This window comes from Amblyomma maculatum, chromosome 3 (genome assembly GCF_055883805.1).
Source record: "Amblyomma maculatum isolate TAMU_Amacu chromosome 3, ASM5588380v1, whole genome shotgun sequence".
NCBI classification, from domain to species: domain Eukaryota; kingdom Metazoa; phylum Arthropoda; class Arachnida; order Ixodida; family Ixodidae; genus Amblyomma; species Amblyomma maculatum.
In genome coordinates, this window is record NC_139346.1 from 171,644,891 (window position 1) to 171,663,777 (window position 18,887).

The 18,887-nt window shown below is 47.3% G+C and overlaps 1 protein-coding gene across 4 annotated transcripts in view; it reads right to left on the minus strand.

Annotated features, from left to right (window-relative positions):
* Rph (Rabphilin) overlaps positions 1 to 18,887 on the minus strand; it is a 123,893-nt gene that overhangs the window by 44,374 nt on the left and 60,632 nt on the right. For all 4 annotated transcript variants that reach the window (XM_084598644.1, XM_084598642.1, XM_084598643.1 and 1 more), the window contains 2 exons: positions 16,423 to 16,579; positions 8,002 to 8,103 (listed from right to left, as the gene is read on the minus strand). In XM_084598644.1, coding sequence (XP_084454770.1) covers positions 8,002 to 8,103; positions 16,423 to 16,579 — 259 coding nt within the window. The remainder of the gene's footprint in view (positions 1 to 8,001; positions 8,104 to 16,422; positions 16,580 to 18,887) is intronic.

An 18,887-nucleotide genomic window follows, 5' to 3' on the forward strand; every position in this document is an offset into this window, starting at 1 on the left:
TCTGTGCGCATAAGCTACAACATCCTTCGCTACAGGTTTGACTGTGTGAGGAAGTGCTTCCGTATTAAACTGATCCGGAGTTTATACTGATTGCACTAATGATACCATACGAAAGCACAGTATGAATTGCTACGCCAGGACACGTGGCCTGTGAGGTCACGGTCTAACGGGCCAATCAGGAGTCGGGCACAACGACGGTTGACAAGTGTCTCGCTCGGCTCCGGCGCCCGTTAACAAACTCACGAGTAGGATATTATGACGCCACACAAACGTTTCTTGTCAACCACGCATGTCGTATTGGTCTACAGCGCACGTCAATAACACTAAGTTTGAAAGGCTGATTTGGGCGTACTGAACACAATAAGCAATGTAAAGTATAACGATAAAGATGCCAAACAAAAAGCACGCACGTAAAAAAAAGAGGACAAATGAGACTAGCGCTTCTTAAGCTCTTGTCTGTTTCGTGTTGTATATCGCCTTTAGCAACGTCGAACCAACTAACCCAGCTTGTAATTCTTACTACTTAGTTCTGCATCACTTGCCACAATGCTAAGGCGGCCTCAGTCTGCACAGAGCCAGATTAATTTGAGGGATATGGGAGAGGTATAGACAGGCTGATGACGAAGACATATGACTTGCTACGATAACTTCAAAGCACCGACTTCAAGTTAGTACCCGTCTAAGAGCACTCGTAAAGCAAAAAATGAAAACAGAAAAAAAAAAAGTCCAACATATGTGCGCCATGTAATTCCGCGAAACATCCTGCCGCCCGCTGTTCGACTTTGCATGCTGGCCAGCTTCGCGAACCGCCGTTCCTTTGAAGCTCCCCGGCGCGGTCTACTTAACGCGCCGTGGTCTTAGCCCGAGCCGGGAAAGTTAATCCTCTTAGCCGATGGACCAGCACGTCCTCTTCCCGCGTTGCAAAACCGCTCCGCGCGAGTTCTGCACACGCTGCCAAAGGTCGCGGAGTCGACAAAAGGCGCACGCGTGTGTGGAGGGTTAGAATGTCGAGGATTGTCCCGTTTTATTTGTTTTGTTTCAGGGGTCCTAAATCAAGAAACTTCTCTCAGACGCCATCTACACTCATTCCAAACAAAACCGTGCAGTGGAGCGAAGGCCTGAGATATTGGGGTGCAGGTTAATCGGAATGAAGTTGGGCAAGGTTATTAGTACAGAAGATAAACCCATGATTGGTCACCGCTTGGGTGATGTCAGATCACGATCCGCCGCCATATTGGGCTTATAAAACGTTATCTGAGGCAATGGAGCTCCAAGGAAGACCTCCCTTTATAGCTACTTCATCCTTCTCTTGCCCTTCTTCCTCTTGTAGGCTTCGTCCTTCCTGTGTCCCTCTCCTCTTGTTTCCTCTTTACATCCCCCTTTCTTAAGGGATAGCCAGCCTCAGCTTTTTTCCCTTATAACCACCTGGTGAATATTAGCTTTTTCCTTCTTTATATCTGTTTTATCCTCACGCCATACTCTCTCCTTTTTTTTTATTAACATTCCTGAACAGCGCTGGGTAGGCAAAATGTACTCAACCGATTAGACTCCTATAACATTTACTTTCCTTTTCTCTCTACATAAGCTGCAGCACTGCTGAAACGAAGCTTGAAGCTCTGCTGCATGGTACTAGTAAAAAGGTAGGACAGCAGAGCGGGGGTGCTTAACCACGTGCTCTGGCTGCGACGTTCTTCACCCTGTAAGTAACGCGGTGCGGCTAAAGAACCCCTCTTCTCGACAAGTTCATTACGGGCGAATGCGAGCGTGCGGCCCGCCGACTTTGAGGCTGTGTGCGCGACTCTGATTTAAAGTCGGGAGTAGGGTAAGGGTGTCTGATAAGTTCGGAGAGCGAGGAACAGAGAATCACTGGGGAATACAGGGAAGAGGAGTTAACGCTGAGGGAAGAAATGCGCCGACGCATGCGCTCCTTTTGTGTAGGTAAATGGGAGCACGCGCTCCGAATAATCGTGGGATTAGAAGTTCCTCTCTCCAATTAGGCAGGCGCCAGCAGAGATATAAACCATTTACATGTCTTTCTCGCCGCGAAAGGAGTCTAGAATAAAGTCCCAGATGTGACCACTCCCACCGAGTTGGTGAAAAACAAAGGGAGGCACGAAAAAACATTTTCTAACTCATCTGGTCCAAAAAGCATTGCAGCTGCCTTTTCGAGGGTGCTGCAGACATGTGCGAGGGAGACGAAACTCTGATCAAAAGGTTGGTGCCTCGGCCAGGGCCTCAAGTACTTGAGCGTCTATAGGAATGTGTAAAAATTGTGCCTAAGAGGTGGCAGTCTGTTATGGCGAGCTCAGCACTTACTAAAGAGCAGCACAATCGCAGCTTGCTAATTAGCTGCAAATTGAACCGCAGCTCTGACGTGCAAATTTCCAGAACATTCAGTTCATCTGCAGTGTCATTGGGCATGAATTGATGTCGAGCTGAGCCGCTATGGAACGAAAAATGGTAGGGGTAACATTAAGAGACAGAAAGCGTGCAGAATGGGTCAGAGAAATAACTCAAGTTACCGACATTCTAGTAGAAATTAAGAAGAAGAAATGGACATGGGCAGGACATGTAGTGCGAAGAGAGGATAACCGACGGTCGCTGAGGGTAACAAACTGGATTCCAAGGGAAGGAAAGCGTAGCAGGGGGCGGCAGAAAGTTAGGGGGGCGGATGAGAATAAGAAGTTCGCAGGGGTCAAGTGGATGCAGCTAGCACAGAACCGGGTTAAGTGGAGAAATATGGGAGAGGCCTTCGCCCTGCAGTGGGTATAATCAGGCTGATGATGATGATGATGAGCCGGTGGACTACCCCTTCCGTATTGCAGAGGTGCTGCTTTAAACTCTTTAAGAGCTTTTATCACATAAAAATGTAAAAAAAAGAAACATGCAATGCGACTATTGCCACCACACTGCCTTTCACGTTCTCTCGGTGATCACGGAGTCACATTTTAGATGTAGGCGTCATAAGTTGGAATTGAGTGGTGGAGAAAAAAAAATCTCCACCTCAAGAGCGATAAGGTCAAGTGTGTGGAGCTTGTACTGTAGTGTTTATTAACGCGAAAGCCCATCGGTGTGCACAGAGTGGGAGCGCTCACGCGAGGTGTCCACCCCTGCTAGTGCTTGAACGAATTAAGATAGGAGAAAAAATGAACATAGAAATCAAGTTTGCTGACTGCAGCGTAATTAATTGATTAGAGCCACAAATGTCACACTCGCGTCGAAATAGCGCCGGACGTCAATACACTCAGGGGACGTGAAAACAGCTAGGACGCTGAAATAGTATAAAAGTGCCAAAAGTGGGTTATCACCACCGGATTTGTGTCGAATTAGACTAGGAACGTGTAATTAAGAGTAATTAATATTTAAGATCACCGAAGCACGTAAAATTTGAGCAAAAAAAGGTACGTCACATCCGACGGAAAACTTCGAGGCAGTGTGAGATGTCACAAAATGGTTAAAAATCTCCGAGTCTGTTGCAAATTAGACAAAAAACGGCTAATTAAGCGTAATGAATACTTAAGACCACCAAATTACCTATAATTTGGGTCAATTTAGACTAAAAACGAAGAAAATTGGATGGTGACGTCACATTCTACAAACAAAGCAAACAGAACAGAAGCAAATCCGTGCAAAAGAAACAAATGAGGTCTAACTCTGCAAATGAATTAAATGCGGCAAATACGTACAAGGATTTGCATACGGGTTTTCGCCATACCGCACTTAAGCGATATCTAAGTGCCTCCAACAAATATTTGACACACGACCAGCGTTGCCACAGAGACGGCAGGAAAGCTAGACGCGTTTCGCCCTTCCCCGTCGTGGCGTAGTTAGTAAGCGCCCTCGACTGGAGCTCTGAGGGGTAGGAGTTCAATTTCCGAAGAAAGACGATTTCCTTGTAGAGGTTAAATTAGAGGTTAATGGATTTACGGGATTGTATTTGAATTTTTCTCCATTGACTTCTTCTGGACTAGGATATGGGCCAATGGATTGGATTGTAGACTGTTTGGTTATGAACAAGATTCTGGTCTGACCTATTATGTGAATGGTGTTAGATTTCCTTTAGATCCATGCCGTAGGACGCACGCCACTGATGAGCTACCAGAGGTTTTCGCCTAAACAAGAACGCAGGCACAAATAGCAGTGAATTAAATGAACACAAGTTGTCGACAGTGCCCCTTCAAGCTATCTGGGAGCGCGCCGCCGTTAAAGATTTGGTTTGAATGCAGAGGCGTTTTAACCCAGGACGTCTACAACACATCAATAACGTTAAAAATATGGCAATATTTCGATGTTAGCTACAATTGTTTGTTCACCCCCAACATCAAGGAAACAATCCACTGGCTTAGACGGCAGCGTGCATTACGCTGTGGGGCGTCACTGCATTCACGTGATATATATATATATATATATATATATATATATATATATATATATATATATATATATATATATATATATGATTACCGAAGTGATTACCGAAGTAAAAATTAAAAAACAAAATACAAAGTACAATCCCCAATGCTTTCCTTTGGCCTCGCCGACTGTTGGCTTCTTTCCTCCCTATATATATGTCTGTGGTAGCGATAATGATACATACGTATGTTTTCACTAAATTTATAGGACCATTCATGAGGAATGGTTTGGTTGGTTTGGTTTGTGGGGTTTAACGTCCCAAAGCGACTAAGGCTCTTTAACGCGCACTGACATCGCGCAGGACACGGGCGCCTTGCTTTCACCTATATGGCCATGGCAGTCATCATAGGCCATTACAAGTCATGACTTATTGAATTGATAGCGGTTGGTATAGACGGGCGCTGATATGGTGTGTATGACGCTGTATATGTGCCTGAGGCATATGATCGGTCATCACTAATGCCTCATGGTTGGATGGTTTGTGGGGTTTAACATCCCAAAGCTACTAAGGCTCTTTAACGTGCACTGACATCGCGCAGCACACGGGCGCCTTGCTTTTCACCTATATGGCCATGGCAGTCATCATAGGTCATGACAAGTCATGACTTATTGAATTGATAGCGGTTGGTATAGACGGGCGCTGATATGGTGTGTATGACGCTGTATATGTGCCTGAGGCATATGATCGGTCATCACTAATGCCTCATGGTTGGATGGTTTGTGGGGTTTAACATCCCAAAGCTACTAAGGCTCTTTAACGTGCACTGACATCGCGCAGCACACGGGCGCCTTGCTTTTCACCTATATGGCCATGGCAGTCATCATAGGTCATGACAAGTCATGACTTACTGAATTGACAGCGGTTGGTATAGACAGGCGCTGATATGGTGTGTATGACGCTGTATATGTGCCTGAGGCATATGATCGGTCATGACTAATGCCTCATAGTTGGATGGTTTGTGGGGTTTAACGTCCCAAAGCGACTCAGGCTATGAGAGACGCCGTAGTGGAGGACTCCGCAAATTTCGACCACCTGGGGTTCTTTAACGTGCACTGACATCGCACAGAACATGGGCGCCTTGCTTTTCGCCCAAATCGAGAAGCGACCGCCGAGGCCGGGATTCGATCCCGCATCCTTGGGAACAGTAGTCGAGCGCCGTAACCAATGGCTAATGCCTCATGATGTCACATGTCGTTGGTTAGTAACAGTTATGAATCAGAAGTAAATAAAAAATAATTTATTAATGAAAATGAAAACACATGATGTCTTGACATGGTGGGGTCATAATGACATAATCGATGTCGTGTAAGCTGGCGATATATGATCCCGCTGTCCTCGGGCAAAGATGGATGAAGGTGACGTGATACAAGTAGCCATTGTGTGCCGCGCGCTGATATGTTAACACGTGTGGCGCCACACGTGGCACGATGTGTGACGCTGACAGCTAATTGTGATCAGATGTCCTCAATATTTTTTTCTTCCTCGCTATTGGTAAACTTTCGTCCTGTGTATGAAGTCAGACCGCAGTGCCTTAGACGGTGATGAGAGGGCAATGTTATTTGTTTTCCTTTTTTTTTTTCGCTCACATGAACTTATGTCTGTGGTTGCAGAGGCAGTAAATATTGCGTAATGCTGGACAAGAAAATAACCAAGCTCACCTTTCTTTGCCATCGTCAATGCATTTAATGAAGATGTGGTAAATTGCAAGATACTACAAAGAACGCATTCAGGGAACCGTTCTAAACTTAATTGCGATGTAAAACAAAACCTTGTAGCAATGTTTGCCCTGTTCTCACCCCCAGTAGTTAAGAGTGCCATAGCAAAACAATGCAGTAGTTAAGAGTGACATAGCCGAGTCTTCAGAAAGTACCGCTCTTGGAGCTTGTCTGGAGGAAAATTTTTTCACTAACGAACAAAATAACCGCCGTAACCTTGATATTCTAAGCCGTTTAAGGCGGTACCATTCGGTCTCCGTGTTGACATCGGAGGCGCATCCACTTACAATCGCGGCCATAATAATGCTGAGCACATTTCGCCGATAAAAGTCTTCCTAAAGCCTTACCTAGTGAAAATTGGACGACGCTGCCACGTTCCACTGCTAAGCTCCCAAATAAACGGAAGGAAATTTCCTGCCTCTTCATTGTAGAGGAAGAGAAACTCGTGATCTGAATTATTCTGGGCGCCACTGTGTATAATATATGCTCAGCGGCGCACAGTGCGCTTTCGATGCGGGCCCTCGGAAACAAGTTTACATCTTCGTAACAGCCCAGCCAAGGATCGCAAGCGGAGGCATCGCAGTCTTTTTCGCCAGCAGATATTCTTCCTGAATTCAGCATGACAAGACCTCTGTTTTATGTCTACAACTGTAATCTTTCTTTTTCTATCCTCGAAACCAAAGTCGACAAAGATCGAACAACGTTATTGGTCGCTGCGAAACTCGTAGGTTAGCATTTCGCCTCGCTCGACCGGTGATCGCGAAAAGTGGTATGCTCCTTGGCTACCTGAAACTCGAGTTTTCAAATGATAAACCACAGCCAGACGTCCCGAATAAATAGGGTGTAGCGGGTGAACAGCTGCGTGTTCTCCCAAAGAACGCTTTATAAGGTTTTATTTTATTTTCAACTATGGCCGACAGTACCATTTTCATATGCGTATTTGCTCGAAACTTTTATTCTCTGATATTGTTCCCTTCAGTATGTGTACAGTGCTTTCTGACTGAAGTGTTTGCGGCCACGCTGTGTGGTATATACGGCACTCGTGAAGTGGCCTCAGTGTGCCCGTTCCAATGCAGAGCGCATTTCTGAACTGATCTCCGACGTTTTTGGCGCCTGCTATCAGCGCACTCGTACTTTCAGCCCCCTTTATCAAAAAGGAAGAAACACACAAGGAGTCCCTGCATTTTCCCTACAGTTGAATCCTACACTACCAAAAGGGGCGTAACTCGTTAGTCGGTACATACGATCACATTACTTTGACGGACATGTTAACAAGAGGTGGTAGTAGAGAAAATTCGCATGCTGCGTCCTTATATACATATACATACATATATACATATACATACATATATATATATATATATATATATATATATATATATATATATATATATATATATATATATATATATATATATATATATATATAAGCAGCGATTCATCGATATTATATTAACGTCATTCTTCAATCACCACATCTGGCAACTGTCTTGAGCGTAACCCTACTGAAAAAATTATATGAGGCAATAACCTCACATTTTCTCACACAATTTAACTCAATTCATATAAGAAATCACATACAGGTCGCATATAATTGCATAAGGTCTCATAGCTTCTTGTACATTATCATAAATTATGAACGATATTTTATGATAATGATGTGAACAGTCTATGCTATTAGATGAGATTTTGAGGTTACTACCACGTATAACTTTTGGTTTCTCAATAGGGAACACATTATGCGGTGGAACGATTCGGGGAAAGCTTATCGGACTGCAAGTCTGTTGTCCCCAGCGTTCATCTCGCCTTTATTCACCATCGTGCACAAGTGGATGGTGGGCTTGCTGTAGGAAGTAGAAATCAGCCACTCACTGGAGTCGTAGAGGGCCTTCCTGGAGATGACCCTCCTGTTGACACGCACTCCTTTTGACTCGTCTTCAGAGCTATCGCTCTGGTCTTTCTCATTCTGCGGCCCTGAAGAACAAAGAAGAGAATAAAAATGAAGGCTCGTGTCAACCAGCAAGTCGCTAACGAGATACAACGCTTAACTGCGTGGTTCGGAGCGACTCGAGCTTTACCGCAGCGGTGGTTTAGTGTTTTCAGCATCCACCTCGAGTGCAGGAAATGCTGGACTCGATCCCCATTGCCTATAGGTACCCACCGGTTTCCCGAAGAGTGACAGCTTTCTCCTGGCCTTATCTTCGCCATCTAAATCGCGTGAAACATTCAGAAATACTTAGCCCAGTTCGTGCAAACCAAACGCATTATCCGCTGCACCATTTGGCAGAACTTTCCATTGCGCTAATAAATCAAATCATTATCATCTCCAAACAAAAGAAATTTCGGCTGTCATCAGTTCTTCGATAAATCAGCAGCGAGAGATAATTACTGCACTCTGCGGTAGCACCGAAATTACAGTAATGTTTCATCATTGTTTCAGTCGAATATTATTTTGATGTTCTTAAAATCCCTCTTTTTCTTATTTTTCAACAGTGTTAATATAAATATTACAACATGTTTCAATATACATTTAAGAAACATAAATCTAACATAGGCACAACATAAATGTAACGTTCTTGAAAATTATAAAGCAACCCTGTGTAAGCATGTAAGCCCACCGCTCTTGATAGTGCACAACATTAGCTCTTTGCGAAGACCAACAATGAGGACGGCATTTGAGCTTCGCAGTACAGCACAATTAACTCCTACTCTCACCTCTGAACAAATAGCACAGAGTCAAGTTTTTATATCCATCACCAACGGGTGCTTCATGAGTGACAGTGGCGAAGTTTTGTTTTAATTTATTTATTATTCATAGGCCCGGGAACATTACATGAGGAGTGGGCTGTGAAATTTAATATAAATACAAAATATATTCGATGGTGGTTTTGTATTGGCTGAAGTTGGTGATGGTTGCCACTTCGGATGAAAGGCCATTCCAGTCTCGGGTTGTTTTCAAGAAAAAAAAAGACTGATAATATTGCCACACCGCTGACCATCTTCTGGCGCCACCAAGTGGCCGAATGGTTTGGCACGTGGCTAAGCGTCATCCTCGTCTCTCTCGAGTTTTCGCTTGATTAAAAAGGGCCAGCTCGGTTGTTGTGCTGCTTGCTACGTGTGTTGGTGACATTTGGTGGATTGTGCAGGATAAGATCCCATGTACGTTGCCCCCGAAGACGTCAGTGACGCTGCTCATCAACGCGTGGACGCGACTCCTGTCCATAAAGTCAGCCGCCGCCTGCGAGGCCTACAACCTGAGTTTGAACCGCTGTCCACCCCGCTACGAACCATGACATCCACGACGAGCAGCCAGACAAGCCAGCCTTCCAGCAACGCCCCACCGTTCGTCCTTCTCGCCCCGCGATCACCGCCATCATTTCATGGTGACCGGTTAGAGGATGTGGAAGACTGGTTGGCCAGTTTTGACCGTGTGGCTGCATTTAACCAATGGGACGACGAGCGGAAGCTAATGAATGTGTACTTCGCGCTGCAAGACTCGGCCAAGACGTGGTTCGAGAACCACGAGGCATCCTTTGTCAACTGGGCAGCCTTTCGCCGTGAGTTACTTACAACATTCAGCTCGAGTGCACGCAAAGAAAATGCAGAGATTGCAATTCGTTCAAGGTCTCAACAGTCAAATGAGAGTGTGGCCATGTTTGTCGAGGACATGATGCGGCTTTTCAATCGGGCCGACCCTACCATGCCTGAGGCAACGAAGGTACGGCACCTCATGCGCGGGGTGAAGGAGCAGTTGTTCGCTGGCCTCATTCGCGACCCCCCAAGAACTGTCGCAGATTTCGCGAGAGAAGCTACCAGCATGGAACGTTCCCTGCAGGAACGGAGTACCCAATACGGCCGCCAGGCAAGTGTAGCGGCCACACCCTGCTGCGCGTCCGTGCCAGCAGCCAGCGACGAGGCATTGCGGGAGCTTGTGAGGAGCATTGTCCGCGAAGAGCTAAAAAAAAACCTCCACTTGAATGCTCCCTCTGCAAATAATTATTCTACCGTGGACGTCATCCGTGATGAAATTCGGCGAGCGGTGCAGCCACCACCACCACCAGCACCACAACCGGAGCCATGCATCATGACTTATAGTGATGTCTTACGTCGACCTGCTCCCGAGCCAAATCCATTCCGTCCCGTTGTCGGACCACCGCCTCGCTACATGCGCCCCGTCGAGCAGCAACAAGATCTGCGCCCCGTCGAGCCACAGCAATACCAGCGTCCCGCTATCAGCAAGGCGCACTTGTGGCGCACGCCCAACAGACGACCGCTCTGTTATCACTGCGGCGAACCTGGTCACATTCTTCGCAATTGCCCATACCGGAGAATAGGCTTGAGAGGATTTCCACCAAACGCGCCTCGACCCCGCTATGGCGAAAGACCACAGGAGATTGAGGAGTACCTGGCTGCTAACGAGATGCAGCCAACGTCACCACAACGGCGGTCGCGATCGACATCTCCGAAGCGTTTTGCTTCGCCCACTCGGTACTCTTCCTCTGGGCAATTCAGAGGCACGTCCCCTCACCGGGAAAACTAAACACGGCGACCTCCGGGGGTGGGGCCGCCGCTACGTTTCAGATTAAACAGCCTCCACCCGACGATTTGACGCGACGGCCCGAGCGGCGACGACCCGATCCGATGAACTTACCGACGTGCTGCGAACGAATTGTTTCCGGGGAAATTTTTGTAACCGCCGACAGTTGTGATGTGACCGCACTTGTGGATACCGGCGCCGATTTCTCCGTCATGAGCAGCCAGCTAGCCACGGCACTCCGTAAGGTTCTGACGCCTTGGTCTGGGCCAATGATGCGTACCGCCGGTGGTCATGTAATGACGCCGATTGGCATGTGCACTTGCCGCATAGAGATCTGCGGTTTTACTTTCACTGGCACATTTGCCGTATTACAAGAGTGCTGCAAAGATCTGATTCTCGGCATGGATTTTCTTCAAGAGTATGGTGCGGTTATAGACCTTCGGCAGCAGCTCATGGTATCGTTTTCAACGAAGCGAGCCGTTGATAGCAACACGGACTTCCGGAAAACGATGTTGCGTGTCTGTGACGACCACATAACGATCCCTCCGCGTGCGAGCAAGTTCGTCACAGTCGAATGTGATCATAGCACCGGCACGAGTGGCATTGCTGAAGCTAACATGTCACTGCTTCTAACTCGACAAGTTTGTGTAGCTCGGGGCCTTGTCGAACTTGTCCGTGGCCAAGCCAACGTGCTAGTGACAAACTTCACATGTGAACCCCAACATTTGACGGCGAACACGGCGGTCGCTTATTTTGAAGAACTTGGAGAATGTGCAGGCCAGTACGCTTTAACCAACAGGTCAGAAACCGACAATGCGACGCCTACAGCCATTCAGACTGATGTGAACCCGCATCTCTCGCCCAGTGAGAAACGCTGCATAGAGAATCTTGTCAATTCGTTCCGAGATTGTTTTGCATCAACCTCCAAGGTCCGACAGACGCCACTAACGAAGCACCGAATTATAGTTGCCGATGACCAACGTCCACTGTGTCAGCGTCCTTACCGGGTGTCTTCAAAAGAACGTGATGCCATCCGCCGCCAAGTAACAGAAATGCTCCAGGACGACGTTATCCAACCGTCGACGAGCCCCTGGTCTTCGCCTGTTGTCCTCGTCGCAAAGAAGGATGGAACCTTGAGGTTTTGCGTGGATTACAGACGCCTCAACAACGTCACGAAAAAGGATGTGTACCCTCTGCCACGCATAGACGATTCCCTCGATCGCCTTCGCCATGCCACTTACTTTTCGTCCCTTGACCTCCGCAGTGGATATTGGCAAATAGAGGTTGACGAGCGAGACCGTGAGAAGACCGCTTTTATTACGCCAGACGGTTTGTATGAATTTAAAGTGCTCCCGTTTGGCCTGTGTTCGGCCCCTGCCACATTTCAGCGAATGATGGACACTGTACTCTCTGGTCTGAAGTGGCAGTCATGCCTCGTATATCTCGACGACGTTGTGATTTTCTCAGACACGTTCGACGAGCACCTGAAACGTTTGCGCGCTGTCTTCGAGGCCATCCGATCTGCCGGTCTCTCTCTAAAACCCGAAAAATGCCACTTTGCTTTTAACGAGCTGAAATTTCTCGGCCACATTGTCAGCGCTCGAGGTGTTAGCCCAGACCCAGAGAAGACGGTCGCTGTCTCTTCATTCCCCAAACCAGCGGATAAACGAAGCTTGCGTCGATTTCCCGGCCTCTGCGCGTACTATCGTCGCTTTGTTAACAATTTCTCCAAGATCGCTGAGCCTCTGACCCGCCTGACAAAAGACGCCGAGCCGTTCTTTTGGGGCCCCGACCAGGAAAACGCTTTCACGGAACTCAAGTCCCGTCTCCAATGTACGCCAATACTTGGCCACTTCGACGAAGAGGCCGACACGGAACTGCACATGGATGCCAGTAACGTTGGCCTCGGTGCGGTCCTTGTTCAGTGGCAGGACGGTGCAGAACGTGTCATTGCCTACGCCAGTCGCACTTTGTCCCGTTCTGAAGTTAATTATTCAACTACCGAAAAGGAGTGCCTCGCTGTTGTGTGGGCAGTCATGAAATTTCGTCCGTATTTGTACGGTCGTCCGTTTCGTGTCGTGAGCGACCATCACTCTCTGTGTTGGCTGGCAAACCTGAAAGATCCATCGGGTCGGCTTGCTAGGTGGAGCCTTCGGTTGCAAGAATTTGACGTTACAATCGTGCACAAGTCCGGCAAGAAACACAGTGATGCTGACTGTCTGTCCCGCGCCCCTACTCCCTGCCACGCGGACGGCTCCGACGACGATTCCGTTTTCCTTGGTGTTATCGCGACGTCCATCTTATCCCGAAAGCAGCGGGCTGACTCTGAACTTTTACCCCTCATTGAATACCTCGAAGGAACCGTGTCATCTCCTCCTCAGCTCTTCAGGCGCGGACTGTCGTCATTTTGCCTGCGTGATGGTGTGCTCTACAAGAAGAACTACGGTCCAACAGAAACTGCTTATCTGCTTGTAGTACCCACAACGCTACATGACGAAGTTCTTCGTGCGTGCCACGATGACCTTTCTTCCGGCCATCTCGGGTTTTCTCGCACATTGGCACGGATACGCCGAAAGTACTACTGGCCCAGGCTAGCTGCCATTGTGCACCGCTACGTCCGTACCTGCCGTGAGTGCCAGCGGCGGAAAACACCACCCATTAAACCAGCTGGGCTCTTACAGCCTATCGATCCCCCGAAATTCCCATTTCAACAGGTCGGCATGGACTTACTGGGCCCATTTCCGAAGTCCTCCATGGGTAACAGGTATATAGCGGTTGCCACTGACTACCTTAGCCGCTACTGTGAGACCAAGGCCATTCCACGTGGTACCGCAGATGAAGTTGCGCATTTCTTCATTCACAGCATTGTACTCCGTCATGGTGCGCCAACAGTCGTCTTAACTGACAGAGGAACCTCGTTTACGTCGGCACTCACGAGTGAGGTACTTCGACTCAGTGGCACCACCCACCGCAAGACAACAGCCTATCATCCTCAAACTAATGGACTGACTGAGCGGCTTAACAAGACAATTGCCGATATGATTTCTATGTATGTAGACGATGATCACGGGAACTGGGACCGGATTCTGCCGTACATCACGTTCGCATACAACACTGCATTCCAGGAAACAACACGCTTCACTCCATTTCATTTGGTTCATGGACGCGAACCCTTGACTATGCTGGATGCCATGCTTCTTCCAGATTCTGCTCCCTCCACTGTCGTGGGGGCTGACCAATTTATTCGTGACGCAGAAGCTGCACGCCAGCTTGCCCGACAGCGAATTCGGCACCAACAAGTACACGACGCCCAGCGCTACAACCTGCGACACCGAGAGGTGACTTACACGCCCGGCGACCAAGTCTGGGTATGGAGCCCAATACGGTTGCGAGGGCGCTCTGAAAAGCTTCTGCGGCGATACTTTGGACCTTACGAGGTGCTCCGCCGCCTCAGCGCGGTGAACTACGAGGTGCTACCACAAGGCACTGTACGCTCCTCTCGGCAGCCGAAATCTGAAATAGTTCACGTTGCCAGAATGAAGCCCTATTACAATCGGTAAACCAATTCAGGATCCAAACCAGAGCCAGAGACTTTCCCGTATTACTTGCCCCGCTTTTCGACTATTCCCCTACGTTTGCGGCATCGGGTCGATGCCCCTTGGAAGGGGGGCAATGCCACACCGCTGACCATCTTCTGGCGCCACCAAGTGGCCGAATGGTTTGGCACGTGGCTAAGCGTCATCCTCGTCTCTCTCGAGTTTTCGCTTGATTAAAAAGGGCCAGCTCGGTTGTTGTGCTGCTTGCTACGTGTGTTGGTGACAATATGTATCGGTGCGGGCTTTCATTGGATAGACGGCGTTAGGGTGAGAGTTACGAAAGAATCACAAGCGAAGCTTTCTAACAAAATATTAGGGCTGCGGCAGCATTCTATGGCAGGCCTCATCTCAATGTTCTAGATGCATGCAAAGAAGTGTTATTAAAAAAAAAAAGCACGGTTACTGGAAGAAAAAGGGCAAAAGTGCCGGGACTCAGTGTTTGAAATATATATACGATATGTTGTTTTATAGTTATGATTTCAGCATTCCTTTAACGTTTAAATGATCGCATCCAAATAAAGTTTCCTTGTAACATTAAAATGATGTTTACGTTATATAACATATAGTAACATTCAAAAGGCAACATTAGTATAAAGTGTAATGTTTCTTTGAATATTTTACTATTGTTAGTTTTATGTCACAAAGACGGTTAGGCAACATTCAGGCAACTTAGATAACAATTTTAGAACGTCTTTCTAATGTTCGGTGCTACCTGGGGCGCAGTTGAGCATCAAAGTTGAACACAGTAAAACACTATGCCAGCATAGGAAGGCTGTGGAGCCAATCTTCTCGATTTGACAGAAAGTTACCCAACCTCGAACGATTTCGCAATGCCTTGCTGATAAAACCGTGTTTGATGTGCGCCCCGGCACGGTGGTTGCCACATCGAGCTGTTTGTCAAGCATGGCCGATCTTGCACGCGCGTGTGTGTGTGACTTTGGAACCCAATCAGGCGCCTCGGCCAGAATCGACAGTTCATGAGGAAGCCTCGTCTAATAAAACTAAAGCGCCTTTTTACGCTTTTAGGAAACTGAAAGCCTTGCGCGTAAAAAAAAAAAAAAAATCGCTGCTACAAAGGCGAGTTGAGGTGATCTGTGTGCGCTTGTTTCGGCTTATTGGCCAGTCACAGAGAGAATACATCAACTCTACTTTCGTAATCGCGCACGAGAAATGGAATTGCGCCCACAAAGAAAAACCGACGCATTCTTAAGACTTCCGAAACTTTGAGACTTTCACATCGGTCAACGTTCCAGGTAAACGTGAGCTGCGAGCGTATGAAATCTGCAAAAGTAGAATGCTGCACGCTCTTTTTGTCATTCCCTAACTAATTAGGACGACACACTGTATTTAATTACGGCGCATAACGCACTGTTTTCAGAGAAGCAGTGACAGGCCTCGTCAGGGAACTAAATGAACGGAACGAGGGTTGTGGTGCTAAAGGATCTATAAAGAACGGCACATACAGAAAGAGCAACCAAACGACAAGCTATTTCTGTGCACGCGGAAAATCATACGAAGAAACACGAAATACGGGGCGAATGTCGCATATGTCGAGCTGAGAACCTTTGTAACCCTCATTTTTGGAATTATCATGTACTTCCTCTGTTATTAATTTATTTGTGTCCCACCCATTATGTAACATCCTCTGATGAAGATCTTTAAAGTGAAGATCTAGAATGATAACTGTGCCCGCAATGCTCATGTTGATTACGATGCGGCTGCGCGAAGCGACATTGCACAATGCAGTCGAGCCCTATTTTCAGTAGGCACAAAATCCTGCAGAACATTTTCTGTTGTCGCAACAGAATTCCTGAGCGGATTTTGCCAGTAGGCCTATTTCTGTTGTCACGACAGGCTCAGTTTGTTTTATGTTTTTTTTTTTTTTTTTTTTTTTTTTTTTTTTTTTTTTTGTCACAGAATATCCCAATTTTGTATAGTTACAACAAAAAATTACTACAGACCACAGACTATAGAAACATACTACAGAGCAACAGAAAAATCTGACGTGACGACAAGACTACAGAGAATTTAGTTGCATTTTCACGCGGTTCTGTCGTTAGTTGTTGGTTTCTTACAGAATACACTCAGCTATCTGCCTCACGATTACCGCCTGACCGGGGTGCAAAGGCGCCGCGCCTCAAGGCGTGTGCGGTTGCTCACCCCGGTGCCAGCCTCGTCCCACCAGGGCGGCCGTGGTGGCCTCGGTGCCGTTGTGGTTGCTCCGCACGGGTCCGTAGCGACAGGTCACCTCGCTCTTCTCCGGTGCGATGTAGTTGGGCAGGCCCCGGTAGAACCAGGCCCCGGACTTCTTCCACATCTGCCCCAGCATGGGTGGGCGAAGGAGGGAAGACAGCAGAACGACACAATAAGCTAAGCAGCGCGTGCCCCTTACAAGCATAGAAGCATGCAGCTTTCCTCCAAACTCTACAGTCACAAGACGTTTGAATGCCGACCTCGCTGTCCAACTCTGCAAGCGTACGGTCGCTGATCGTTCCTGTCTGGACTGACGTGTATTCTCGAAGGTTCCAGCAAAGCGATGAGGTTGGCAATTAAAGTAAGCAGTTCCTCGCCGCTTGATACTGACTCGCGAGCAAGCGTGCCTGGCATCAGCACAAGTGAGCAGTTATTCGTGGGCAGAAAAAAAATATCGCGCTAAAGTACAGCGAAAGAAGTCACTTGGTGCACTAAACAGACAAAATATAATAATCGGTAGAGCTGCCGGTGCAAGTCGTCTAGTGACTATCTGTGTTGTCACAATTATTAGACTCTGACTGGCTGCCCTTCGTTCCTTTCAGTAGCCACAGGTGCCTGATATGACGGTTCCCGGATGCTGTGTAGTCAAGCCCATGGTAGGCGCAGAGATCTTTGTGAGGTCAAGAAGCAACAAATATCGACTGCGAACGTTTATAAACCTTCCAACATGATGCTCTAGCGATGGTAGCTGTGTACAGTATTAGTTTCTAGCTAGTCGGCGCGCGTTTATTTAAACTTACATTCGTTATCTACCCTCTTTTAGGCCCGTACGTATAGCGCAAGGCAGACATAGAAATAAATTGAAAATAACTTTGCAGAAAGCAGACACTCTATTGCCAGCGTGTAAACACGTGTTATTCCACATACTGCACTTCCTCAGAGCGGGCAAGTTAAGCACCAGGGAGAGAAGGACGCTACGAAAAGAAAGTGCAAATGTTTTAGAATTTAAAAATATATCCCCAGAAAATTCCCATCAAGAATCCTTTAGGAACAAATAATTATGTGTTCATGCAAATGTAGTATATGAGCGTAATCAGTGAAGCCAGTGATCAGAAGATAAGTAAATAAATATATTGAAGTATGACGTTGTTGCCAAGCGCACGCCAAGAGATACAAGTGAAAGAGCAAAACTGCGCAAAGAAGGCGGGGCTAAACATACACGACAAGGCAGGTGGCTGATAAAGCCTCTGAACACAACAAGAAAGACAATATAGCAGAAAAGGCTCGACCAAATGACAGCAGCACATACAGCAGAATGAGAGTGGCTGTGAAACTCAAACGTTCCCTTTTAAAAAACCGATCTCTTGTCTCGATAGCGATATCGAAAACAAACTATCACAGTCGACACCCCTTTAGACAATAAGGAAGGCTTTGATAGACCCCCTTTCGGGTCTGTGGCTTGCCTTAGGGAGGAATGTGGTTTTGTCCAGATAATGGATGCAGCCACAGCTTCTGCAGTGCAGTGTTAGATTGCTACCTGTAGCGACGCGCATATATCTACTGCGTCCAAGGGCACGCTCACTGAAGCACCGGCCGGTTTGGCCGATGTACACCCAATCGCAAGATAGAGGTATACCTAACAGACAACCTCGGAGACACACCTGGTGAACTTAGTCTCGTGGTTTATTCTGCACGTGCCGCGCTCCGTTTTTCTGTCTTTTCTCTTGATCGCAATAGATCGATGCTCACCGGTACAGGTAGCAATCCACCACTGCTTTGCAGAAGCTGCGGCGGCTACAAAACCTCGTTCCTTTCTAAGGCAAGCACCAAAACAGAAAGGGAGGTTATCGAAGCCTTCCGTATTGTCAGAAGAGGTGACGACTGCGTCAGGTCGGCTTCGATATCGCTATCGAGATCAGAGATCAAGTGTCTAGAAGGGCATATTTTCGGGTTTCACAGCCGCTCTCATTCTGCTGTATGTGCTGTTGTCATTTAGCTGAGCCTTTTCTGCTATGGTTCTTTCTTGTTATGTTTAGAAGCCTTATAAGCCATTTCATAAATAACTTTAATTGGAAGTCAGCGCCGCGTCTATGTTTGCATGTGTCTTTCGTCCCGACTTCTTAGCGCTGTTTTACTCTCTCGCTTGAAATGTAGCAACTCGTCAGAGCGTCTTATTGAAGAGGTACAACATGTCCGCTAGTGCTAGCGGCACTTTGGATGTGTCTTCATTTTAGCTGGCAAGATATGCTTTCGCCCAGTAGGCTGTACGATCAAGTTCTTAGTGGCGAGTGAAGAGTAACGGAAGTGAACAAAACTCAGAGCGCCGAAAAAAAAAAATCTTTTTGTTCTACTCGTTCCTACTTGTCACCCCGATTACTGGCGTGTTCAGAGAATAGCAGTGCCGCGTGTCCTGTCCCTCCGGAGGTCAGCCA